The sequence below is a fragment of the Alligator mississippiensis genome, chromosome 1, assembly GCF_030867095.1.
Source record: "Alligator mississippiensis isolate rAllMis1 chromosome 1, rAllMis1, whole genome shotgun sequence".
Lineage (NCBI taxonomy): Eukaryota > Metazoa > Chordata > Crocodylia > Alligatoridae > Alligator > Alligator mississippiensis.
In genome coordinates this window covers 3,903,154-3,930,871 of record NC_081824.1, presented here as the reverse complement: position 1 = coordinate 3,930,871, position 27,718 = coordinate 3,903,154, and the positions used below count along the sequence as shown (strand labels likewise).

The window sequence follows — 27,718 nt, the reverse complement described above, 5'->3', positions numbered from 1 at the left end:
AGCCTGCCCAGGGCATGGCAGGCGAAGCTGTGGCTTGTTTGGATCTTTGTAGAGGAAACACGGGCATTTCTCCGTGGGGCTGTGGTCGGGGCGTCAGGGCTATGACATGTCTCTCACCACCGTGGTTCTTGGGGCTGTTTCCTCCCTGCTGCAGTGCTCCTCAGACCACACTGGTCCCCACCGCCATGGACACTGGCACGTCACTTTTCTGTTTCTAGCTTACCCACAGCTCCATGGGTACTTTACACAAAGAAAACTACTACAAAATACTCCAGGTGGGACCTACGCTAGGATCCAACCCAAGTTTTCTATCACTCATGCATCCTGCTTTGGAGAGGCTTTGGACAAAGAGGCTTCTTTTTCTATATGCAGCGGTTGTGTCCAGAGGTCCAAATATTCTCGGGGGAAATGATCGGAATAATTATTATGCTACTCTCCCTCTGGATCCTCAGCCTTTTCTACTGAGTGCTGCAGGATAGGAAGTTTACTTTTGGCAGCAAGTAAAGCTGGGATCCTTATTTTTAAAGGCTACATTATGTATTGTTCAAATTTGGAAGGAATCAAACACACACACACACACACACACACACACTGAAAATAAAGTATGTTAAATGATGTCATATCCTGGTGATGGATAAAACATCCCATCAGGTTAGAAAAGAAACAAAAGAGGGTCCGATATTTAGACATATGGCTTCGTTCCTGACCCACGTAGAGGACAGACTCTCACCAGCCAGAAGCCGGGTCTCCAGACACCATCTGTGAAGATGAATGGATTACTTACATACATAAGTCTTATACTGAGAGCAGAGATGATACATTATCAGACTTGCTGCAAAGTCTTTTCTTTCTGGAGAGGAAACCTCAGCCTCACGTGACTGCCCAGCATCTGTTCTGTGCTGGAGCTGCCTGAAAAAGAAGTTTAGAAAGTAAAAAACCATCAAAGCTCAGGCTGGTGCCCACACCCTGCATTTCTCTGTGTTAATGCCTTTCCGTGTCTTTCAGGTTTAACCTTAACATGACCGTCTGGATTGCTAATGCAACTCAAGATAACGAGGAGCTTTCTGCCCCCTGTAATAATTTTACCCTGAGGTTGGTTTGACATGGACTCAGCATGGGGGTTGCACAGGGGATGGAGCTGGGATCCTCTCAGTGGGGCAGACGGCAGAAGGAGCAATGGGCTCAAGCTGCAGCAAGAGAAGTTGAGGCTGGATATTGGTGTAAATCAATGTAAATGGCATCCTAGTCATGGTGCTATCCGCGGCCACATCCAGATTCAGGGTCCTGGGGCCTCAAATAGCCTCGGTCAACTGCCCAGCCCCTAAGGAGTGCTTTCTTGTGGTTTCCCCACACCCTGCAGGACATACAGTCTGAATAGTTATGCAGTTTATTATTATAAACAGTCAACATATGAATGAGGTTAATAACAGAGCGGGATATCAATCATCTAACCGTTGACGGCAGGTATCAATGCACTGAAACACGCTGCGCCGATTGAATCAAAGACACCCTCAGTACAACTCCCCAGCATAAACCTTGGGACTCAAGTGAAGTTCAGCAGAAGCACACCAGGGCAGTGCAAACATCTGCTCTCCTTCACACTGCCAACACAATCATCATGGCTGGTGCTGCTGCTCCAAAGTCCTGCGCTCTGCTAGACCCTCGTGGGGAAGAGCAGCTCTCCTCTGCTCCACGTCTGTGGCATCTGCAAAGAAACACACACTGGCCCCCTTCCCCAAAAGCACTTTCTCCACTTCCCAGGCACGGCCCCTTGTGCTGAGACCTGAAACCAGCCTGGGTTTATCACCCACCCGGCCCCAGGCTGCTTCTCAGTTCACTCTCCCCAGATCAACCCCCTGCCTCCTAGGCAAGTCTACCACACCGCCCTTTTTCCTCACATGGGTCCCTCTGCCTCACAGAGGGAAAAAGGATACCAAGTTGTCTTCTCCCCATCACTAAGGGCAGGTTCACTGCACAGACAGGCTGCAGGGTGGTTCCTCCCCAAGCGCTGAGGTCCCGGGTCCTTTCCCTTTTCCGAGCCTGGCTGAGTCCCCGGAGCTGAGCTCCCTCCCCGCTCCTGCCTCGGGACCCAAGCAAAACCATGCACGTGCCCTTGCAAGCAACCACTTTCTGCAAACTTTCCTGCTCTGCCTTTGCAGGGATCCTAAGCCCAACAGCAGCTGTAATATAATATAATATAATATAATATAATATAATATAATATAATATACTTGGCGGAGTGCCTGTGTCTATACATATAGAGGTAAAAAGAAAGTGTTATATGATGAACCCCCTGAGTGCTTCAACATTCAGTAAACAACGATCTTATCAGCTAACTGTTAAAAAAATTTACAGTTGGACTTTGGTATAAATATAAAACAGGTATGATGAGGGAGGGATCCTGGTTTTCTCTGATAAAAAAAACAAAATCCAAATTTTCTGATTTAAAAAAATAACCCCAAATATACAGCAGACAAGAAGCTCAATATTGTGCTAAAAATGCACTCTTGTTTGAACCCTCCCCCCCCCCCACCTCAAAAAAGCCAATAGCACCCTGGACTCTTTTATCAGGACCACTGCTTGCAAGTCAAAGGACAGTAGAAGGCAGGACAGGGTGGCACCTTAGGCCTCTGCTGCATGTTATATATATTACGCTATTAATTGGTGAATCACACAATACATTTCCTACCTGCCACATGTACAAAGTAATTATCATACAATTAACTGGTGAAATACGCAATAAATGTAGAGCCACCATGGGTGCAAAGTAATTATCAAACAGTTAGCTGGTGAATCGTGCAATAAATGTAGACCTGCCACATGTACAAAGTAAGACCAACCACATGTGTGAAGTAATTACCACGTGATTTACTGGTGAATCGCACAATAAATATAGACCCGCCATGCATACAAAGAAATGTTCATGCAGTTAACTGGTGAATTGTGCAATACATTTGGACCCGCCACATATGCAAAGTATGACAGGCCCCATGTACAAAGTAATTATTGTGCAACTAATTGGTGAATCATGCAATAAAAGTAGACCCGCCATGTGTGCACACTAAGACCGGTCACCCAAGCAAAGTTATTATCAAGCAATTAACTGGTGTATCACACAACAAATTTAGATGGGCTGCATGTGTGAAATAATAATCACACTATAAAAATGGCCATCCAGCTATAAAAAGACCCAACCAGCTACCCAGTTAGTGCTTGAAAATGTATAACCGCTTTATAGCTGGTTTCTATCCAGCTTTCATTTGAATGTATGGCAGGTGCCTTAGAGTCTAACCAGTTGAGAAAGTCAGCAGTTTTAGATCTTCTAGAATCTGACAAAGTAAGATGTCACTTATGAACCCTCAGACCTCTCTGACCCAGCTGGTGTCTGGGTGCCACTGGGTCCTGCTCAGTGCTTGACTGCAGTCTGGTCTGGTGGAAATCTCTTTGGAGGTTTTGAAGACCCGGCTAGACCAAGCCTTGGCTGGGATGATGGAGTTGGGGCTGGTCCTGCTTGGAGCAGGGGTTGGACTAGATGCGACCTCCTGAGGTCCTTTCAACCCCCATTGTCTCTGGTTCCATGATTTGGTCTGGAGGAGAGAAGCCTGAGGGAGTGTGAGAGCAGTCTTCAAATACCCAAAGGGTGATTGTTGTAAAGAGGGTGGGGATGGCCTATTCTGTGCGGCCAGAGGAGACAGAGCAAGGAGCAATGTGCTGAAATTACAGCAGGGGGAATGTAGGTTGGAGATGAGGCAGAGCTCCCTCACCCAATCCTTAGACGCAGGGGTAGCAGTGGACGTAGTCTTTCTGGACTTTAGGAGGGCCTTCAACACTGTCTCCCACCCAATTCTCATTAAAAAGCTAGGGGACTGTGGCGTCTACACCTAGACAGTCAAATGGGTCGTTAACTGGCTGAGGGCCGCACCCAGAGGGTGGTGGTGGATGGGTCATTTTTGACCTGGAGGGATGTGGGCAGTGGGGTCCTCGGATCCGCGCTGTTCAACATCTTCATCAGCGACATGGATGAGGGGGTAAAAAGCACCTGGTTCAAATTCGCGGATGACATTAAGATTTGTGGGGAAGCAGGCATGCTAGAAGGGAGAAATTGGCCGCAACTGGACCTGGACAGGTTACAGGGGTGGACGGATGAGAACAGGATGGGTTTCAAAGCTGACAAGTGCAGGGTGCTGCACCTGGGGAGGAAGAACCAGCAGCAGACCTATAGGTTGGGGAACTCCCTTCTCATCAGTGCAGAGGCAGAAAAGGATCTTGGAGTCATTATTGATGCCCAAATGAACGTGGGCCGACAGTGTGGGGACGTGGTCAGGAAGGCCAACCACACCTTGTCATGCATCCACAGATGCATCTCGAGCAGGTCCACGAAGGTGATCGTCCCGCTTTATGCAACACTGGTCAGGCCGCAGGTGGAGTCCTGCGTCCAGGTCTGGGCACCGCACTTCAGGAGGGATGTGGACAGCATGGAGAGGGTCCAGAGGAGGCCACCCGCATGATCGGGGGCAGCAGGGCAGGCCCTACGAGGAGAGGCGACAGGACCTGAACCTGTTTAGCCTCCACAAGAGAAGGCTGGGGGGGGATCTGGTGGCCTGTTACAAACTAGTCAAGGGGGACCAGCAGGCACTCGGGGAGTCCCTGTTCCCCCGAGCACTACCAGGAGGGACTAGAAGTAACGGTCACAAGCTGGCAGAGGGTAGATCCAGGCTAGACATCAGGAGGCGCTACTTCACTGTCAGGGCGGCTAGGTTCCAGACCCAACTTGCAAGAGAAGTGGTGCTGGCTTCTACCCTGGGGGTCTGTAAGAGGAGGCTGGATGAACACCTCTTTGAGTACTCTTTCCTGCCATGGCAGGGGGTCGGACTTCATGATCTGCTCAGGTCCCTTCTGACCCGACCAACTAGGAAACTAGGAAACTAGGAAACTCAGAGACTGGTTCAGCTCTGGAAGAGATTGCCCGGAGAGGCTGATTCCTGGGAAACTGAGGATGGTTAAACTCTTGTCCGGGCTGATTCAGACAGGGCTGGTCCTGCCTTGAGCAGGGGGCTGGACTGCATGCAACTCCCCGAGGGCCCTGTCAGCTCATCTTCTATGAGTCCATATCCTCTTACCCCTTGCTGTGAGGTAGGGAAGATGCATCAGGCACTTGGACCTCATTAAGGCTTTGTAGCCCAGCCAGGTGTGCTTAGTAAGCCCCTGGGTGTTTGCCCTTCATTAAAACTTGCTTATTCAGAGCAACAGCAGATGCAATTAATTGAAACATTCACCCCATGTCTGAGCTGTGCAATGTGGCTGCAGCAGGGGCTTGCTGGACTGGTCTAAGACCGGGTGCGTGGGGATCTGTGTGGGTTGGACTTTACGTACAAAGTGTCTCACCCAGTTGGGCTGCAAGGTGGTCGGTAGCTCTCAGACAAGGGGTTCATAGATTCATAGATTCATAGATGTTAGGGTCGGAAGGGACCTCAATAGATCATCGAGTCCGACCCCCTGCATAAGCAGGAAAGAGTGCTGGGTCTAGATGACCCCAGCTAGATACTCATCTAACCTCCTCTTGAAGACCCCCAGGGTAGGGGAGAGCACCACCTCCCTTGGGAGCCCGTTCCAGACCTTGGCCACTCGAACTGTGAAGAAGTTCTTCCTAATGTCCAGTCTAAATCTGCGATCTGCTAGCTTGTGGCCATTGTTTCTTGTAACCCCCGGGGGCACCTTGGTGAATAAAACATCCCCAATTCCCTTCTGTGCCCCTGTGATGAACTTAAAGGCAGCCACAAGGTCTCCTCTCACCCTTCTCTTGCGGAGGCTGAAAAGGTCAAGTTTCTCTAGTCTCTCCTCGTAGGGCTTGGTCTGCAGGCCCTTGACCATACGAGTTGCCCTTCTCTGGACCCTCTCCAGGTTATCTGCATCCTTCTTGAAGTGCGGCGCCCAGAATTGCACGCAGTACTCCAACTGCGGTCTGACCAGCGCCCGATAGAGGGGAAGTATCACCTCCCTGGACCTATTCGTCATGCATCTGCTGATGCACGATAAAGTGCCATTGGCTTTTCTGATGGCTTCGTCACACTGCCGACTCACGTTCATCTTGGAGTCCACTAGGACTCCAAGATCCCTTTCCACCTCTGTGCCACCCAGCAGGTCATTCCCTAGGCTGTAGGTGTGCTGGACATTTTTCCTCCCTAGGTGCAGCACTTTGCATTTCTCCTTGTTGAACTGCATCCTGTTGTTTTCTGCCCACTTGTCCAACCTGTCCAGGTCTGCTTGCAGCTGTTCCGTGCCCTCCGGCGTGTCCACTTCTCCCCATAGCTTTGTGTCATCTGCAAACTTGGACAGAGTACATTTCTCTCCCTCGTCCAAGTCGCTGATAAAGACATTAAAGAGTATCGGTCCAAGGACCGAGCCCTGCGGGACCCCACTGCCCACACCCTTCCAGGTCGAGACCGACCCATCCACCACGACTCTTTGGGTGCGACCCTCTAGCCAATTCGCCACCCACCGGACTGTGCAGTCATCCACATCACAGCCTCTTAACTTGTTCACCAGTATGGGGTGGGATACCGTATCGAAGGCCTTCCTGAAGTCTAAGTATACGACATCCACCCCTCCTCCTGGGTGTTTTGTGCCTCTGCATGAATCAGTTGTGCGAAGAATAGGATGCTGCTCTCAACAGGTAATGGGTTTGAGGCTGCCCATAGCACCCTTCAAAGATATCCTGAAGCCGTGAGGTGTGGTAGGGGTGGGGTCTGCAGAGGTGTTGGCCATCCCCAGATTGCAGAGCAGAGCTGAGGCTGTTTTTTCCCAGGCTTTTGGGCTTTACTTATTGCCACATGGAACTGGAGAGGATTTTTTCTTCCTCTTATTGCTACAGGTGTTGGGTTTTTTCCGCTTCCTCAGAGCCACTGGGTGCCGGCTGCAGCCCAGAGCGGGGATGGAGACCGGGCTGTGCCAATGCTCTTGTTGAGACCCAAGTGGAGGTCCCTGACCAACACTGCCTTGGGCTCAGGAAGGGATTTTCAGACAGGCGTTGGACTGCAGGGGTTTTGTCATCCTTTATAGAAAGAGGACAGTCTCTTCCTGGGATCACTCAGTGGGGCAGGTTCAGGTGCTTTTGGTGTCTTTGGGCCCTGGGCCTTGAGCATGTGAAGCAGGGCTGATGGTATAGATTTAGGAAGAGGTTAGACAAGGATGTGTCCGGGCTGGTTTGCACAGGGCTGATCCTGCCTCGGGCAGGGACGACCTCCGGAGCTCGCTTCCAGCTCGACTTTCCTATACGACTCCAAGGCACACGTGCTCCAGTGCGACCCATTGGCAAAGTCTCCCGAGCTCTCAGCCATAAATAGGAAGCAGAGAGAGGGCTGCCTCATGAAACAGAGCTGAAACAGCACCCAAAGGCATTCTTCATAGGCCACCGCAGTCCTCTGACCCTCACCATGCCCAGCCCAGCCACTGCCGCAAGGACCTCATGGCCACGGTGGTGACAGCACCACTCACGGCGATGTGCTCTGGGCATGGACTGTGTCCTGGCCACGCTCCTCCTTGGGCTGTAGGTCAGGTGCTGCACCCTCTCCTCATTTGTTGCCACTTCTTGCTTTTATCCATTAGGAAAGTCGAGGCCCGGAGCAAGTCAGCACTGTTCTCAGCTTCAGGGAGCTAGTGGTAGATCTGGAGCCCAGCCAGGCTGATTGGAGCTGGGCTGCTCTCAGTGGTACAGACGACCGGACAAGGAGCAATGGGCTCAAGTTGCAGCAAGGGAAGTTGAGGTCAGATATTAGGAATATTTTTGTAACTAGGAGGGTAGTAAAGCACTGGAGCAGGCTACCCGGAGAGGTTGTGGACGCTCCATTCTTGGAGGTGTTGAAGACCTGGTTAGGCAAACTGAGGCTGAGATGATGGAGTTGGGGCTGGTCCTGCTTTGAGCAGGGGTTGGACTAGATGAGACCTCCTGCGGTCCCTTCAACCCCGTGGGCTGTGTCCTGTGTTTGTGTGGCCAAATTTGATGCAGATCCTAGCCCCTGTCTATCCCTCCCATGCTGACTCTCCTCCAAGCACGGAAATCCTTTGCAGGTCTCAGGCCCTTCTGTCTCAGCCTGGAGACCCCTGGACAAGCCATAGCAAGTGGAGCATAAAGTGTTAATAATTTTGGCCCCGATCCTGGCCTCTTATCAGTGGCTCTAATGGGTCTTTGTGACAGTGGCTCTAATGGCTCTTAGTTAGGGCTGGTGCTGCTTGGAGCAGGGGGTTGGACTAGGTGTTTTCGTACAGTTTGCAGTTTTTACAGCTTGGTTCAGTTAGCAGAGCAGCTCCTCCTGCTGTCACACACACAAGAAGAATCCATACCATAAGGACATGGTGTGCAGGGTCCAGCCTGCCATGAGAATCCTGTTCACCTTTCTGGGGCTGTGCTATAAGGTGCCAGCAGGTGCCTGGAGGCAATGCCAGTGAACACTGGGTAGGCTGATGGCCCACCCCACCCCACAACAGATCTGTTGTGCTCTCTGTATCCCCTTGGGAGCCAACCTCCAAGACAGCAGCCAGCAAGGCCAGCCAGACCTTGTCATGCATCCACAGATGCATCTCAAGCCGGTCCAGAGAGGTGATCCTCCCCCTCTACGCGACTTTGGTCAGGCCGCAGTTGGAGTACTGCGTCTAGCACTGGGTGCCGCACTTCAAAAGGGATGTGGCCAGCCTGGAGAGGGTCCAGAGGAGGCCACCTGCTCGGTGAGAGGGCAGCAGGACAGGCCCTATGAGGAGAGACTGAGGGACCTGAACCTGTTCAGCCTCAGCAAGAGGAGGCTGAGGGGGGACCTGGTTGCTGCCTACAAGCTCATCAGGGGGATCAACAGCAAACAGGCAGAGCCCTTTTCTCCCCAGCACCACCTGGGGTGACGGGGAACAATGGTCATAAGATGATGGAGAATAGGTTTAGGTTGGAGATCAGAAGGCAATATTTAAAGTTAGGGAGGCCAAAATCTGGTCCTTGCCCCTACCCTGGGTAAATCCAAGAGGAGTTGGATGATCACCTGTCTGGGGTCTTGTGACCCCAGCATTCATTCCTGCCGGTGGCAGGGGGTCAGGTGAGATGATCTGTTCAGGTCCCTCCTGACCCTAGCTACTATGAGACTATGAAACTATGACCTGGAGGGATGTGGGCAGTGGGGTCCCCCAGGGCTCGGTCCTCGGGTCCGCACTGTTCAATATCTTCATCAGCACCTTGCATGAGGGGGTAGAAAAGACCCTACTCAAATTTGCTGACGACACAAAGATGTGGGGGATGTGGGCACACTAGAAGGGAGGGACAGGCTGCAATTGGACCTGGACAGGTTGCAGGGGTGGGCGGATGAGAACAGGATGGGTTTCAACACTGACAAGTGCAAGGTGCTGCACCTGGGGAGGAAGAACCAGCAGCAGACCTATAGGTTGGGGATCTCCCTTCTCGTCAGTGCAGAGGCAGAAAAGGATTTTGGAGTCATTATTGATGCCCAAATGAACATGGGCCGACAGTGTGGGGACGGGGTCAGGAAGGCCAACCGCACCTTGTCGTGCATCCACAGATGCATCTCGAGCAGGTCCAAGGAGGTGATCCTCCCCCTCTATGCAACACTGGTCAGGGCGCAGGTGGAGACCTGCGTCCAGTTCTGGGCACCGCACTTCAGGAGGGATGTGGACAGCATGGAGAGGGTCCAGAGGAGGCCACCCGCATGATCGGGGGCAGCAGGGCAGGCCCTACGAGGAGAGGCGACGGGACCTGAACCTGTTCAGCCTCCACAAGACAGGGCTGAGGGGGGATCTGGTGGCCTGTTACAAACTAGTCAGGGGGACCAGCAGGCACTGGGAGAGTCCCTGTTGCCCCAAGCACTACCGGGAGTAACGAGGAATAACGGCCATAAGTTGACGGAGAGAAGATTCACACTAGACATCAGGAGGCGCTACTTCACTGTCAGGGCAGCTAGGATCTGGACCCAACTTCCCAGAGAAGTGGTGCTGGCTCCTACCCTGGGGTCTGTAAGAGGAGGCTGGATGAACACCTTGCCGGGATTGTTTGTCCCCAGTGCTCTTTCCTGCCATGGCAGGGTCGGACTTGATGATCTGCTCAGGTCCTTTCCAACCCAACCAACCAGGAAACTATGAAACTATGATGGAGACGCCACCACCTCCCTGGGAAGCCTGGTCCAGCGCTTCACCCCCCTCCTCGTGAGAAAATCTATATATACACACCAACCAAAGTGTGTGGCTGTAGGTGTGTATGTATACTGCATTTACTCAAATACAAGGCGAGTTTTTCCCCCCATAGTTGGCTGGGGGGAAAAGCCCCTCATCTTATAGTCACATACAAGGAAATCTCACTACACACATTGTCTATCATTAAGCTGCTGCCCAAAGCAGCATGTGCTCAGCAATGGAAACCAACTATGAAGCTGAATAAATGCAGCCAACACTGGGCATGACTAGAAAACACAAGGCCCCCGTGATTGGGCTAATAGGCTGATGTGAACCTTTGTGTGTGTGTGGCCCTTCAAATATGGGCAGGAAGCAATGGTACCAGACCTGGAGGTAGTGAAATAGCAAGCCAGAATACTCTGGAGCATCGTACGGCCACACACCGGGTCTGTGTTTTACAGAGGCAAATGTCGTATGACAGAGGACTCCAAAAGTGAGTATCAGCAACTATCTTAGGCTCCAGGAGAAACATTTATGGGACATGCAAGCACACCAAACGGGTCACAAGAGCTCCCCAGCCTCGAGCTCTGCATCTCAGGAGCCCTCCTGCCGACCCGCACGCCGAGCCCCATGGCGCTCCCCCACCGCAGAACTAGCACGGGCGTCCCCCTCGTTCGTGGTCACTTCATTACACGTCTCTGAGCTGCTTTTATATTGAATATGTGTCTGGTTTTGCAAACAGCTTGGGACAAGACTGCTAATGGTGGCGGTCACGTGGTCGCACGGTACATCAGGGGGTGCAGCAGGAGCGGGGGGACGCCTGTTCACCGCAGCGCCCCAGGGGTGACGAGGTCCAGCGGTCACAAACTCCTCCAGGACTGTTTCCGGCTGGACATAAGGGAAAGTGTCTTCACTGTCCGAGCCCCCAAGGTCTGGAAGAGACTCCCCTCGGAGGTGGTGCAGGCACCTGCTCTGGACTCCTTCAAGAGACATCTGGACGTCTGTCTTGCTGGGATCCTTTGACCCCAGCTGACTTCCTGCCCCTGGGGCGCGGGGCGGGACTCGATGATCCTCCGAGGTCCCTTCCAGCCTGAATGTCTATGAAATCTATGGATACTGAGGGGACGGCTTCCTCCCATTTTGTGAGGTGCTGAGGGGACGGCTTTCCACCATTTTGTGAGGTGCTGAGGGGACGGCTTCCTCCCATTTTGTGAGGTGCTGAGGGGACGGCTTTCCACCATTTTGTGAGGTGCTGAGGGGACGGCTTCCCACCATTTTGTGAGGTGCTGGGGGGAGAGCTTCCTGCCATTTCATGAGATGCAGAGAGTACAGCTTCCCACCATTTCATGAGGTGCAGAGGGGACGGCTTCCTGCCATTTTGTGAAGTGCTGAGGGGACAGTTTCCCACCATTTTGTGAGGTGCTTAGGGGACGGCTTCCTCCCATTTCATGAGGTGCAGTGGGGACAGCTTCCCACCATTTTGCGAGGTGCTGGGGGGAGAGCTTCCTGCCATTTCATGAGATGCGGAGAGTACTGCTTCCCACCATTTCATGAGGTGCAGAGGGGACGGCTTCCTGCCATTTTGTGAGGTGCTGGGGGGATGACTTTCCTTCCACCTGAGAAGCCTTCACAAACCCTGGTCCTGAAGAAGAGGATGGTTGGACTAATTACCTCAGAAGAAGCCAAATCCAGGATTTATTTACTTTAATTATAGAAGTAATCATTAACTAGGCATCATAACCAGGGATCCTGGTTTTCTCTGATAAAAAAAAAAAACCCAAATTTTTTGATTTAAAAAAATAACCCCAAATCCACATCTTTCCGTGATTAAAATGAAACACCACCATGTATGTATGTATGTCTGTGTGTGTGCACATGTATGCGTGCATGTGTATAAGTGGTGTTTCATTTTTAATGACAGAAATATTTGGATTTGGGGGTTATTTTTTTTAAATCAGAAAATTTGGGATTTTTAACTTTTCTTATCACAGAAAACCAGGATCCCTCCCTCATCATAACTGTGCTATATTTAGACTAAAGTCCAATTGTACATTTTTTAACAGTTAAGATTGTTTTTACTGAATGTTGAAGCACTCAGGGGGGTCATCATATAATCACTTTCTTTTTAACTCAATATATATTAACACAGGCATGCCGCCAAGTATATTATATTATATTATATTATATTATATTATATTATATTATATTATATTATATTATATTATATTATATTATGCTCCTTCTGAACTTCACTGGTGTCCCAAGGTTCACTGTGGGGAGTTGTACTGAGGGCGTCTTTGATTCAATCGGTACAGCATGTTTTAATGCATTGATACCTGCCGTCAATGGTTAGATGACTGATGTCCCATTCTGCTAATACTCATTCATATGTTGACTGTTTTTTAAATAATAAACTGCTTAAATAGTCAGACTTTATGTCCTCCAAGAGGTGGGGAGACCGCAAGAAAGCACTCTGTAGGGGCTGGGCGGCTGACCAAGACTATTTGAGGCCCCGAGACCCTGAATCTGGATGTTGCCACGGGTAGCACCATGGCTAGGGTCGCACCAATATCCAGCCTCAACTTCCCTTGCTGCAGCTTGAGCCCATTGCTCCTTCTGCCATCTGCCCCCACTGAGAGCAGCCCAGCTCCATCCTCTTTGCAGCCCCCCTGTGGAGTCAACGTCAAACCAACCTCAGGGTAAAATTACTGCAATGGAAAGAAAGCTCCTCGTTATCCTGAGTTGCATTACCAATCCAGACGGTCACGTTACTGTTAAACCTGTGTAGCAGGCTCACTTCTCAGAGCTTGGGTTAGGTTCCAGGCTTGAGGTCCTGCTGTTTTGATTGGTGGAACCCATCCACCAATCAGGAGGTAGCAGGAGAAGTAAAGTTATGCCCCTTCCCTGAGGGGAGGGAGAGGAGAGCTCTGTCAAACCTAGATTCATAGATTCATAGATGTTAGGGTCGGAAGGGACCTCAATAGATCATCGAGTCCGACCCCCTGCATAAGCAGGAAAGAGTGCTGGGTCTAGATGACCCCAGCTAGATACTCATCTAACCTCCTCTTGAACACCCCCAGGGCAGGGGAGACCACCACCTCCCTTGGGAGCCTGTTCCAGACCTTGGCCACTCGAACTGTGAAGAAGTTCTTCCTAATGTCCAGTCTAAATCTGCTCTCTGCTAGCTTGTGGCCATTGTTTCTTGTAACCCCCGGGGGCACCTTGGTGAATAAATCCTCACCAATTCCCTTCTGTGCCCCCGTGATGAACTTATAGGCAGCCACAAGGTCGCCTCTCAACCTTCTCTTGTGGAGGCTGAAAAGGTCCAGGTGCCCCAGGCTCTCCTCGTAGGGCTTGGTCTGCAGGCCCTTAACCATACGAGTGGCCCTTCTCTGGACCCTCTCCAGGTTATCCGCATCCCTCTTGAAGTGCGGCGCCCAGAATTGCACGCAGTACTCCAACTGCGGTCTGACCAGCGCCCGATAGAGGGGAAGTATCACCTCCTTGGACCTATTCGTCATGCATCTGCTGATGCACGATAAAGTGCCATTGGCTTTTCTGATGGCTTCGTCACACTGCCGGCTCACGTTCATCTTGGAGTCCACTAGGACTCCGATCCCTTTCCACCTCTGTGCCACCCAGCAGGTCATTCCCTAGGCTGTAGGTGTGCTGGACATTTTTCCTCCCTAGGTGCAGCACTTTGCATTTCTCCTTGTTGAACTGCATCCTGTTGTTTTCTGCCCACTTGTCCAACCTGTCCAGGTCTGCCTGCAGCTGTTCCCTGCCCTCTGGCGTGTCCACTTCTCCCCACAGTTTTGTGTCATCCGCAGACTTGGACAGAGTACACTTCACTCCCTCGTCCAAGTCACTGATGAAGACATTAAAGAGTATCGGTCCAAGGACCGAGCCCTGCGGGACCCCACTGCCCACACCCTTCCAGGTCAAAACCGACCCATCCACCATGACTCTCTGGGTGCGACCCTTTAGCCAATTCGCCACCCACCGGACTGTGCAGTCATCCAAGTCACAGCCTCTTAACTTGTTCACCAGTATGGGGTGGGATACCGTATCAAAGGCCTTCCTGAAGTCTAAGTATACGACATCCACCCCTCCTCCTGTGTCCAGGCGTTTCGTAACCTGGTCATAGAAGGAGACTAGGTTGGTCAGGCACGATCTGCCTGCCACAAACCCGTGCTGGTTTCCCCTCAGCATAATTTGCCCTGCCGGGCTCTCGCAAATGTGAGCCTTGATAATTTTTTCAAAGACTTTACCGAGGATGGAGGTGAGACTGACTGGCCTATAGTTGCCCGGGTCCTCCTTCCTCCCCTTCTTGAAAATGGGGACCACATTGGCCCTTTTCCAGTCCTCTGGGATTTGGCCTGTGCGCCAAAGACATTAAAGATTGAAGACTGCAAAATGTCAGGTCCAGCAGACTTCAGGGGTGGAGCCTGGAGCATATAAAAGGAGCTGTGTGCCCAGCATAAGGGCAGATGCAACGAGGGACTCAAGAAGAGCAGAGCCGAGAGAAGCTGGGGAGCTCTCCCCCCCATGGGCATTAGCCCAAGGCTCCTGAAGCACCACTGAAGGAGCAGACTTGGGAGCGGTGCGAGACCACTTGGGCTGTTGATGGCGCACAGGGACGCTGCACAGAGACCCGGCCCTGGGAGCAGTGTGAGACTGCTTGGGCCCATCCCGGTGCATGGTTCAGCGCACAGAGACCAGGCTTTGGGATCAACAAGCGGTGGCTTGAGCCCACAAACCTGGGAGGGCCTTGGGGGCTGCAGTTAGGCATCTTAGGCCCCATCTCCCTGCAAGCAGCCAGGTCCCACAGTGCGCAGGGTGGCGCAAGGGCCGAAGACTTGGGAGCCAGGGAGCAGCGGAGGCTGCTTGCATTAGCCACTCAGTATGAGGATGGACGGATGGATGGATGGTGCCTGAAGGGCCGAGCCTGTGCTAAAAGAGACCTCAGTGCTGAGCCAGAGCATGGGGAAATGGCATGCTGCAGCATGAGACCCAGCACCCAGGAGCCAGCAGCGGTGGTGCAGCAGCTGAGGGGAGCTGAGCCCTCGGTGCCCAGAGCGGGGCACAGGGTGGGGAGGAGCCCAGTGGCACAGGAGAGGCGCTCCAGCAGAGGAGACCCCCTCGAGCCACACCTTGACCACAGCCACCTGAGGGAGTGTGAGTCATTGTGCCCTTGGGTCCCACACGGGAAAGATGTTTGGGGCGGACAACCCCAGACAAGGGGCTGGATGAGCAGCCCCCCTGCCTAGTCAAGGCCCTAAGGGGAGGGCCCCCTGGTGCTCCCTGGACACCCCCACCCCCCACAAGGGACCCCATTGGAAGGAGGACTATGTCTTGCCATGGGTCAGGAACTATATTAAAGAATAGATGTTATTAAGATTGTGCATGCTTGTGCCTTATATTTTGCAATTGAAATGTTGTATTGTGATGTTGTAAATAGTGTTATTTAGGGTTTGACCTTGGTTATTGGTTAATGTTCACTTTTTTAACTATATGTATATGATATATAGTTTTATGTTTAGTATATTATAGCTCGATAAATTGTATCTAGTTAAGAACCTTGGGCTTGGGCAAACTCTATAGAGGAAAGAGGGATCTGCTCGAAATTGTGGCATCCCTCTCACAGCACCCCCTCCTGCCTACCCATCCCATCCTATTGAGAACAGGGCACACTCTTGGGTGTACTTGGGTTACACCTGAAAGACAGAGAAAGGTGTTAACACAAAGAAATGCAGGGTGTGGGCACCAGGCTGACCTTTGATGGTTTTTTACTTTCTAAACTTCTTATTCAGGCAGCTCCAGAAACACAACTCCAGCACAGAACTGATGTTGGGGAGTCGCGTGAGGATGAAGTTAGTACATCTCCAGAAAGGAAAGACTTTACAGCAAGTCTGATAATGTATCATCTCTGCTCTCAGTATAAGATTTATGTATGTAAGTAATCCATTCATCTTCACAGATGGTGTCTGGAGACCCGGCTTCTGGCTGGTGAGAGTCTGTCCTCTACGTGGGTCAGGAACGAAGCCATATGTCTAAATATTAGACCCTCTTTTGTTTCTTTTCTAACCTGATGGGATGTTTTATCCATCACCAGGATATGCCATCGTTTAACATACTTTATTTTCAGTGTGTGTGTGTGTGTGTGTGTGTGTGTGTTTGATTCCTTCCAAATTTGAACAATACATAATGTAGCCTCTAAAAATAAGGATCCCAGCTTTACTTGCTGCCAAAAGTAAACTTCCTATCCTGCAGCACTCAGTAGAAAAAGCTGAGGATCCAGAGGGAGAGTAGCACAATAATTATCCCGATCATTTCCCCTGAGAATATTTGGACCTCTGGACACAACCGCTGCATATAGAAAAAGAAGCCTCTTTGTCCAAAGCCTCTCCAAAGCAGGATGCATGAGTGATAGAAAACTTGGGTTGGATCCTAGCGTAGGTCCCACCTGGAGTATTTTATAGTAGTTTTCTTTGTGTAAAGCACCCATGGAGCTGTGGGTAAGCTAGAAACAGAAAAGTGACGTGCCGGTGTCCATGGTGGTGGGGACCAGTGTGGTCTGAGGAGCGCTGCAGCAGGGAGGAAACAGCCCCAAGAACCACGGTGGTGAGAGACGTGTCATAGCCCTGACGCCCCGACCACAGCCCCTTGGAGAAATGTCCGTGCTTCCTCCACAAAGAACCAAGCAAGGCACAGCTTTGCCTCCCATGCCCTGGGCAGGCTCGGCCCGTGGGTCTCCTCCCCAAGTGACTTTCCCCACGCATGGTTCATCTCATACTTTGGGGCACGGGTCCCCTGCCGTCAGGTCTCGCTCTTGTCCCTTAATGGCCCTGCACCGTGGTCCTTCCAGACTGGGGGACAGGCTGGAAGAGCTCTCAGTGGGGGGCGTGTTGGGGTAGGGGCTGGTACAAAAGCTCGGGGGGCAGTTTGGGAGGAAAGGTGGCCAGCAGGGCTCTCAGGGGGGCCTGGCTGAGTCGGCCCCATGGGGAACACAACTCTTCTCCTGCTGCTTTATAGGGCCAAGGGACAATCAGGGAGGGGGAGGTTTCCATGGGCATTGGAGGGAGCGGAGCTGGCTGAGAAGACAGTAGCTGGGGTGCTTGGGGTAGGTGTCAGAGCTTTTCTTGGCCCCACCAGGTGCTGGTGCCTCGAAGCCCAGGCTCTTTGATTGCTGCACCTGAGAGAGGGCGGGAAGTGCCCCGAGGGCAGGGGAATGGCAGGACAAGGCAGGCACCATGCATCTAATGACACTTCATAAGAAAAGCTCCCTGCTGCAGGCTGCTTCTCCTCCCACCTTGCCCAGCACCTCAGGGCCCTCCACGGCTTTTGGATGGACTGCACCGATCATCCACGGTCCCCCCCAGAGCTGACCCACTGCTGCAGCTCTTCCCCCAAATGGTCATGCTCATTGTGACAAGGGGGACAGTCTCCAAGGGCCCTTCTATGGTTATCCAAGCCCAGATGGGTAGCTGTCCACAGGGCCTGGCTCAACTGGATGTCTGTGGGGCAGCATCTGCATGCCTGTGTGTGTTTGAGGGCTCCTAAAAAGTCATCTGGCAATGTGCAAACTGCTGGTGGGTTGTGCTGGAGGGAGATGAAGGTAGCGGGTAGGAGGGGAGAGGTCCTCCCATCATTTGTGTGCATGACCACATGCATTAACCAGTCTAGACCCTTGGACACCCACATGTAGACACACAAGGCATTCTGCCCTCTGGGTGCCTAGACAGGGTCCCGTACTTACAACATGGGCATGATGCACCCACAGAGCACAACCGATTGCCACTGCCATGTTGAACATCTGCATAGCTTTTCTCAGCCTCCAGATTAGTAGGGATCTCCAGTAACTGAATGCCACCCTTGGGCTCTGCAGGGACCAGTACTCTAGGAAGACCCCACAACATGACAGGAAGTTGCCAGTGTTTTTATTTGAATGCATATGTCACTACACGGAAAGTGAAACAAGCAACCAAAACAGGCGTGGGGCGCTGAGTCTGATTCTAGCATCCTTGGAGCATGCAATCAGAATTGCACGCTGCCCTCTGTATCCAGAAGATAATATGTAATCAGTATTGTACCATATCAGACTTTTTATATCATTAATAATTACTAATGGATTTCTTTGTTCTTTGTGTCGCTACTTCTAGTTGTTCATGTTAATATGCTCACAGCAGGGAAGATTTTAGTACACTAACACATTCCTGTGTTAGATTTCTGCACTTGGGGAAACTACAGGGTAGGGCTGTGCAAAGCTTTGGCTCATGACTCAGATTTGGAGAGGATTCAGAGGCCAGATCTAGGAATCTGAATTGAACTACGGGAAGCTTTGGGTTTCCGAATCGATTCGGAACTTCTGAATCTATTCAGAAAAGATTCGGAGATTTGGCCATAGAGTATAATGGGTAATCAATGAAATAGCTATAACTTTGTTGTCTTTTGGCTGATTCAGATAAAAATGCAGGAATGGTAGCCTCTGCTGAGAGCATGATGTGTGCCAAGTTTCAGGGAGATAGGTGCAAGGGTTTCTGGGAAACTGCACCCCAAAGTTTTGAATGCAAAACTCGTGTCGTGTGTCTGTTCAGCCCCAGTGAGGTGAAAACTGCAGCGGTGGTAGCTCTTGCTGAGGCCACAAAGGCTGTCACGAGTTTTGCTTGTCTGCAGCCTGAGGTGAAGTTTCCTCCAAACCCCTGCACCTATCTCCTAGAAACTTGGCAGGCTTTGTGGCCTCAGTAGAGACCACCACCCTGTGGTTATGACCCCTCTGTGGCTTAACACATGCATGTAACATGAGTTTTGCTTTCAAGAAATTGGGGTGCAGTTTCCCCCAAATCCCCTGCACCTATCTCCTTGACGCTTGGCAGGCTTTGTGCTCTCAGCAGAGGCTATCAACACTACAAGTTTCATCTGAATCAGCCCAAAGACAACAAAGCTATAGATATTTCATTGATTCCCCATTATACCCTATGGCTGAATCTCCAAATTGGTTCCAAAGCTTCAGAGCCAATTCGGCCAAATCAAAGCGGGAAACTGATTCAGAGCTCCGAATCGAATCCCTGGCATCCAAATAGGACAAACCTGGACCCAAATCAAACAGTTTCCTATTCACACAGGCCTACTACAGGACTCTGATATTGTAGAGAAGCAGCTACATGACTGTGCAATGGAAGGAATTATCTTATCAATCTCTACTTTGTATAAAAGCTTAGAATATAGCTTGCAGGGGTTTAGGTTGTAGCCGTGTTGGTCTAAGGACACAGGCAGACAAGGTTCCTTGGGTGAATTTGATATCTTTTATTAGACCAACCCAAGTGGTTGGAAAATAGTTATTAAGCAAGCTTTTGGGTTCAAAAACCCTTCGTCAGGCTAAGGAAGTGTCAGCAGTTGGTGCGCGCTCTTCCTGGATGGGATGAAAAGTGAAGAAGCCAGGGACTGGGCTGGGGAGGCAGTTGCCAGGCAGATTATAATGTATCAAAAATCCAGTGTCTGTGTTTAGTCCCTGATCTCTAGTATCCAGGAGGTGGATGCAAGGGAGCTCATAGGCTTGTCTCTGGGACGTGTTGTGTAAGTTTCCCTTGAGGATCAGGACTGCGAGATTGGAGAGAGAGTGGCCCTCCCGTGAGAAATGTCACCGGTAATTGGGTGTTTCTGTCTTTGATAGATGTCCGGTGTGCGTTCATTCTGGTGTGCAGATGTTGTTTGGTCTCTCCTACATATCTTCCATCAGGGCATTTGGTGCATTGGTTAGAATATAGCTTTGCTTATATAATTAGCTTTCTGAAACAAGATATGATTAATAACAATTTGTGAAAATTAAGTTTTTTTCTTATGGTTTCTAAATTGGAAACCAGTTTCCATGATTCTAAAAATTCTTTCAACTGACTATTTTAATAAGTTTTCCAGCTCTGAAAGAACGACCACTTTTTCAATATCTTTCCACTGGGAAGGAATTTCTCCTCTGCCTTCAAATTTTTTATCATGCCACTTTTCTAACTGTTCCCTGAAACGACACACAAACCATTTCCAGTAAGGCAGCACTGATGTGTCAGGCGTGATGTTCCAGGTGTCAAACGGATGTCCCACCTCTCGGTACTTCTTGTATGGGAACTTGCGACCATCGTGAAGTAAAAAAGAGCCATCACTTGCTACAAGACTGGAACAAATATCAGTAACAAGATGGTTTGTTGTGGACCAGTGCCATCCACTCACACCTTTAGGACGATGGAAGGAAACACTGTGGGCTCCATCATGATCAGCTATGGTGTTGGTGCACACAGCTTTGCAAAAGGGACACTGCTCCCAGCACCCACCCAGCTGCTCAGCTAGGATTGTGTGTGGTTTCTTTCTCAATGAGTGCAGACCAGTGTCAGCAAAGCCCTTTCTTAGCTTTTCTATCACTGGATCCAATGCTTCATTCATTGCTTTCTTCAGAAATTCTATATCTGTAATCTCCTGGTGTTCAATGCTTTTCAGATCACTTCTTGGAAAGCACAGATCTTGTCCAAGTCTGCTGCAGAACTCATCCAGCCATGAGGATACATCACCACTTCTGTCTTTGACCACCCTAGTAGAGACATCAATAGCTGAAACAACACGAGAGCGCAAAGTATCAAGAGAACTACTTAAGACAGTCTTCAGTCTTGGATTTTTTTTGTCTAAAGAATAATCCTCAACACACGTTTTGATAAAACCCTCTGCGAAGTCCTTTGGGAAGTGAATGTACTTCTGGTACTTCTCAAAGTTTTCCTCTTCTGCCAGGGACTTCAGAACATAGGCATCTAGTTTGGATCGATTGCCATTGAAGGCTGGATAGTTGGCCCTCATCTCACCGGCGATGTCATTGGCAGTCTTGTCGTACACTGCCTGGGGAAGCGCTGCAGACAGCTTGGCACATAAGAAATCAGCAAACGTTGTGATGGAGGTGGCGCCTTGGCAGGAAATCTGAAAGCACTTGAAGAAATCTTCTCTCTTGCTTTCCAGGTACAAAGCTGGATCATTTGCTTTTTTAAAGGCTGTGTGCATATCTTCAAACCTTTGTGCTGCCCTTTTGCATAGGTACAAAGATAGATCTATTTCATAATCTGTATTGAAGGTATATTTTGAGGTGTTGGGTAGAGAGTTTATAGGTGCCTTAATTTCACTCAGTATTTCATAAAAGTAAACTCGATTATAATCCACTTTTTCTTGCTCTTTCTGATCAATATATTCTTTGACATGGTCCATGATTTGACCTGTGATTTGCTCTATGTTCCTTTTGTCACATTCATTTAAGCTGCAGCCTAAAATGTTGAACAAATTTTTCTTTTTGCAAATATGTTTAGAAAAATCAACAGAAAACTTACTTTCCCTAGAGAAATCCTTAATTCTTCCTGCTAGATTAGGCTGTTTAAAACGCTCCAGGAGGATATTCTCCAGGTCAACATTAATATCAAGCTCTTCAGCAGCTGGAGCCACTGAGGACACATGTCTGACCCACTTAGTCCAGAGGGAGTTAAAGCTGCGTCTCAGTTCGCGTTCACTCAGTTCCTTGCCTTTTAGTGACAGAGCCACAACTTTGCTTCTTTTGAGAAGCTCATTCTCATACTCTGACTTCTTTGCATCTAACTTGTTTTGGTTCTTCTTGAGTTCAATGAGTTTTTCACATTTCTTTTTTGTTTCTGCCACAAGTGACTCCTTCAGATCTTTCAGCTTCAGTTCAATGCTGCCTTTCCACTGGATCAACATCTCCGAGTCCTTGTCCTCACTGAAATACTCTTCAAACTCCTTCATGATGGCACTGTACTTTGCTTGAACCTGTCCTTCCAGATTTCCGTGGCTGACCGGGAGCACGTCTCCGTTCCGAATGCGATTGCTCAGTTTCGTTTCCAAATCCAGTATGTGGCTTCTCAGCTGCCACGTCCATTGGCCATACATCACTTCTAACTTCTTGTACACTGCAATCTCCAGTGAATTCTTGAAGCTGAAAATAAAATTCTCATTCAGCAAAGCGCTCCACAGGTCGCCGATGCGGTCCTTTAATCCTGAGAGCTGTAAGACCCTGCCCTGGGATTCGTGTCTGGCAGCTGCGAGGATGCTGTTCTTCAGGTCCTGCACGTTCTGGCTGTAACTGGGATTTGGAGGGGCCATGGGGGGGTTCCCTTCCCACAGGTGAGCAAAGTAGTGGATGTGGCTGTTCACATCAAACCGGATCACATCGTTAAAGCAGGTGGCATCACAGAACTCCTGCTGGGCTGCTGTGACCGTCATTTCATCTAACTTTTCCTGCAAGCGCCTTTGTCCTTCCATGTTCTGCTCTTTTGCAGCGATGTCGCCAACATTTTGGTGCACAAACAAACAGCCTGGGGAGAGACGGACTTGCTTCATCCTCAGAAAAGCCTGCACTGCGATCTGAAGGATGTCCTGCATTTCTGAGGGATTCTCTCCAAATATATTGATTAACGTCACGTTGCCGAGGCCAATGACGAAAGTGGCCAGCTCGTTGTCATGATTAAGTGACAGTTTATTGGCCAGCTCCATGGCCCGAAGCCCCTCAGTATCAACTACAAATAAGTAATCAAAGTGCAGATCTTGTTGGAGTTTCTCATCCACTTTAATGAGCTGCATAAAAGCTCCCCTGGTGCATCGCCCTGCACTGACGCTGAACTGCAGGCCAAACATGGCGTTGAGCAGTGTTGATTTTCCAGTGCTCTGGATGCCGAGCACCGAGAGAACAAACACCTTTTTGTCCCCCAGCTTCTCAATCAATCTGTCAAAAACTGCTCCCACCCATTTTAGTGGCACGTAGGAAGCGTCACCGTCCATCAGCTCAACGGGATACCCTGAAACCATCAGGTCAGCGGCAATTTGAGGTAGTTCATGAAAACATTTATCCCTTTCATTCATGGCCTCCAAAGCTTCATAAATCTGCCCAACCTCTCTCAAAATGTGCTCAAGGCCAATGGTAGAATCATTTATTTCATTTGAGAGTGCCTCTAACTTTCTTAGCTTATTTTTCAAGCCACCATCGCCTCCTTTTTTCTTTTGTGCCAAGATATCAGACCACAATTTATGATAATTTTGCTGAAGAGCTGCAAGCCGGTCGGAGGACAGGTCATCCATGAAGACTTTCATCCACTGCAAGAAGTACTTTTTGGTGGCCTCTGGATGTTTCTGGAGAAATTCAAGCATGGACCTCATCAGGTCATTGAGGAGGAATGCTCTTTTCAGCTGCTTATTTCGTATCACAGACTTTTCTGACTCAATCTCACTCCGGTGCTGCTCAATGCTTCGGTCCCCTTTGTCCTGCAGGCGTGTAAGTTCTTTGTCCTTTCTGCACCACTTGTGCCACAACTCTCCTTGCAAGGGCAGTAGCTTTTCCTTGATGTCATGCAATTTATTCTCTTTCAAGAGCTCCACCAGATCCTGTGCCACAGCTTTGGCTTCCTTACACTCTTCCTTGTCTTCATCAATGAGGAAACCGTGCTGGCGAGCGATCTCTCCACAGGCCTCCAGACTGACAGTACGGGGTGAGCCTGCCAGGAAATGCGTAATGGTTGTGGTCAGCTCGTCTATCAGCTCTGCTTCGTTCCTGTTCTTGAGGGCTATTTTGATGTTCTGGGTAGATCTTCCAGCCACAACCTTCTCTTTGTCAGCAAGAAGACAGATCAGAGGTTTTTCAGATTGCCAGAGATCATGTATAATTTTCATGCCTTTTTCGTCCTTCTGACCAGACTCAGTGATGAGAAGCACATTAATAGAAGAAACTTCCTGTAAGAACTGGATTTGTTGCTCGTGTTCTCGTGCATCTCCGTGCAGGTTAGTAAAGGCAATGCAGTTGTCAAATCGATCGTCATCTCTCCCACCCGGACAATACCAGAAGATTTCCACAACTCCTCTCATTAGGAGGCAGTCTTGGCTGCTGCCTCTGCAATGACGATGGAAAAAGATATTGTGCTTGTGCTTGCTCAGCAGCGCGTTCAGGATCTGAGACTTAGAAGAAGCAGGAGAATCCCCAATGCGCATGAAGGACACCACTGGGGTGTCCACTCGGTAAATCAGTTTGTTTTTGGTAGTTTTAGTTGTCGTGCCCACTCCAGATTGCTCAGCGCCTTTCCAGCTCTTGTGGAGCAGGCTAAGGGCCCAAAGAGGGAATTGTATCTGGGAGCCACGAGGACTTGGCACCAGCAGTGGGAGGGCAAACTGGCAGAGCGCAAGCTTTGTGCAAACGTATTGCCTCATGAAATCATCGGCACAGTGAAAAATTGCCATCTGGATGTCCATTGGATGCACGTGTGTCTGACTGATGGCAGATTCACTGGCTTCCTCACTGAAGTCATTAAAAAAGTCATCAAATGTATCGGAGGATTCGTCCTCATTGCCTTGGGTTGTTGGTGCATTTGCTGGGTCTTGTTCAGTTTTCGTGTCATCCTTGCAAACCAGGTACCTTACACGGTAGTCCAGCATCATCAGCTTTTGCAAAAAATAAAATGGCAGCTCACTGTCCTTGCTGGGCTGGCTGTCATGCACAGAGGTCTTGTAAATGATGTGGAAATCTGCTCGCCCCATTTTCTGTGGATAATAGCTGGCAAGTCCCAGTCGCTTCAATAAATTCAGAAACGCTTGGTTTTCAGTAGTTTCCTGCATTTGGCCACTGCTGGATTTCACAAGAGGTTTGGAGTGTGGTAGATCTGAAGCTTTTGTCCCTTGAAAGATTTCTTCCATTTCTTTTCTTATACCGTATTTCTTTTTATCATCATTTGTGGCTTCAACGTCTCCCTCTATGAGGGACTTCAAGTCTCCTTCCAGGCCTTCCCAATCACGCCATGCCCTATACTTTCGAAGGACACTTGTCATTTCAGGACACCACGAGTCTCCCATGCGACCTTCTACAAAAGCCAGTCGCTTGCTCTTTTGCTCTGGAGACACATCTCTGGATTCGGGGGTTATTGTCAGACACGTCAGCAGCAGGAAAGCCTGAGCTCTGTAAACAGCCCCATCCCTCAGAGTCAAATATTCTTCATGTGCTGTTTGCATTTCCCTTAGCATGAAGTTAATGTCGGGACTTCCAAGGAGGTGCTGAAAGGTGTGGCTTTCCACCTGGTATCCGGTGCTGGCGGCAATGGAGAGCAGTAGCAGTTCTGTGTCCGTCTGTGCTCTCTCCCGCAGACCCTCCAGTAGAGAAGACAAAGCCAAGCTGACATGTGTTGTAGCCTTCACCTTTGCTTCTTGAACGGCTGCTGCAGAGGACAGTGGCTCGTAGGTGACCTCCTGTATGTAACTCTTCATTTGCTGCAGTGTCTCAGTAAGGGCTGGAAAGTCCGAGACGCTGACGGGGTTTGGACTCACATCCTCGGTGTGGAAAACCCACTGCATAACGAGAGAGGATCGGGGGAAGTTCTTCACGGAGTAGACGTGAGGGTCCAGAAGGCAGCGCAGCTGAGATCTGATGGAAAAGGTGTTTTGTGCCGGCAACTCTCTGCACAGAGAAACTGTCTTTTCTAAGAAGTCCTGAAGCCCCTTGTCTGACAGGCAGACACTGATCCACACGCTGTAGTTCTTTGTTCTTTCATTCAACTTCTGTTTGAAGTCCATTAACTTCAACAACTGCTCTTCATCCCCAGTGACGTGCCAGGTCTTCAGATCCTCCAAGAATGCCTTCGCCTCATCTACTGCGCTAATTAATCCCTCTCCAAACAACGGGCTGGTGCTTTGGTTTGTCAGTGCTGCGTAGGCAGCCCGGAGACTTTTGCTTACCTGATGAACGTCGGCAAAGTCCTGTCTGTGATTGGCCAGGATCATGTCCCACACTGGGATCAGCTGGAGGCCTCGGTCTATAACGCACCAGGTTTTGTTATTCATCACAAGTTCCGATTTCCATCGTGCAAGAGCATCCACGTCAGGGGGGCCTCCCATCTTGGTCGCAAACAGCCGAATCTTTGTTTCCTGGTTTTTCCTCCCTGTGCCCTGGAGCGATGCTGCAGAGTTCGACGCTGATACCTTAACCACCCCTGCAGCGCTGAAACCAAAGCCCGTGAAGCTGCCCCCTACGTAGGAGTTAAGGGCATCCGATGTCTGTTTCTTCACCTCGTCCAGCTGCTCTGCCCGAAATCCCTCAGAAGATGCTTTCCACCAGAAGATCCCACCGAAGTGGAGGGGGCCCTGGTTGACATGAGACCCGAATCTGGTGAAGAAACCCCCGCAGCGGCTCTTCAGCATCTCCAGCCTGTCTGGCTCCGGGGTGTGACTCAGAAGCTGCTCGATCCCTGTTAGCTCTTGCAGTGCTGGCCTGGACAGTCGAAGCTGGTCCTTTGGGAAGTAGCAGGAGGCCAGCGGGATGTAGCTGTACTTGGCAGTGCAAATGTACGTGTGCTCACAGCGGGACCTGTGGGTTTCTTCATGTTCTGAAGCTGTGCTGTAATCTGTGCTGGTTTCGGCACTAAACCCCCAGAATCCACCTTTGGCTGCAACACTCGTGCTGAAGCCCAGCTTCTCTATGGTCTTGGTGAAGGTGGATTCTTCTCTGGACGAGGAAAACGCCTTCGTCTCAAACAGGGACCCTTGCTCTGGGCTGGAGAGCTTGAATCTGTACGGGACGGTTATGAGCGGCTCTCTCTTCTCCAGCAGGTCCTCAAGCTTGTCTGTTCTGTAAATGCCTTGCAGGGCCAGCCCTCCTGACGCCCGCCTCAGCACCTCCTCGTCGGGGATGTTCTCCCCCTTGGACACCGACTCCTCCAGGAGGTTTAGTTGCTTCTGCATGTTCTCTATCACCTCCACCAAAGGCTTCTCAGACGCCACCCAGTACTCGCGGGGTACATCCATTGCTTGCCACAGGCGTTCCTCTTTGCATTTCACCTCTTCCTCGTGGCGGCTTCGGCCACTTTCCTGCATTTCCTTTAGCTCCTCCAGTGCTAGCTTGGCTTTTTCTTGCTTCTTCTGTAGCCTCTCCAAGCACTCTTCCTGCAGCTGCTTCATTGTTGTCTTGCTGTCTGTTAATTTGAGAAGCTGTTGAAGTGCCCGCTTTTCCCATGGGTACCACGTTTCACACTCAAGCTTTAGATAGTCTTCATACTGCAGGTGTTTCAAAGCTTGTAGAGAGGTAACCCCCAGTTTGTCCCGTAGCTTAGGGAGCCAGTACTCTGAGCAGAGTCCCACGCCATGAAGTCTGGTCAGCAGTTCTTCCTGAACAGGATCTCTCTGAATCAGATCTTCAGGTTTTTCATCTTCTCCAGACATGCTGTGAAAGGGGAAATCAGACTTGTGTTACCAGTTTGGCTTATCAGGGAACTCTTCAGTAAGCTAAAGCACAAAAAGGAAACTTATAAGAAGTGTACACTTGGTCAAATAACTAAGGAGGCTTAAAAGAGGATTGCTCGGGCATGCAGGGATGAAGTCAGGAAGGCCAAAGCACAGTTGGAGGTGCAGCTAGCAAAGGACATGAAGGATAACAAGAAGGGATCTACAAGTATGCCGGTAGCGAGAGAAGGATCAGGGGAAGTGTGGGTCCCTTCCTGAATGGGGGAGGCAACCCGGTGACAGAGGATGCAGGAAAGGCTGAAGTGCTCATTGC

The 27,718-nt window shown here is 50.2% G+C and overlaps 1 protein-coding gene across 1 annotated transcript; it reads right to left on the bottom strand.

The window, feature by feature from the left end:
* Positions 1–19,544: 19,544 nt before the first annotated feature.
* On the bottom strand, positions 19,545–27,431 carry LOC132250767 (interferon-induced very large GTPase 1-like). Its single transcript, XM_059728062.1, has one exon. It carries the CDS (start codon positions 27,382–27,384, stop codon positions 20,056–20,058), a length of 7,329 nt encoding a protein of 2,442 aa, XP_059584045.1. The 5' UTR covers positions 27,385–27,431; the 3' UTR covers positions 19,545–20,055.
* Between the last annotated feature and the right edge of the window lie 287 nt (positions 27,432–27,718).

Excerpts from the sequence above, each read along its gene's own strand:
- LOC132250767 (XM_059728062.1), bottom strand. The coding sequence starts at position 27,384 with ATGTCTGGAGAAGATGAAAAACCTGAAGATCTGATTCAGAGAGATCCT.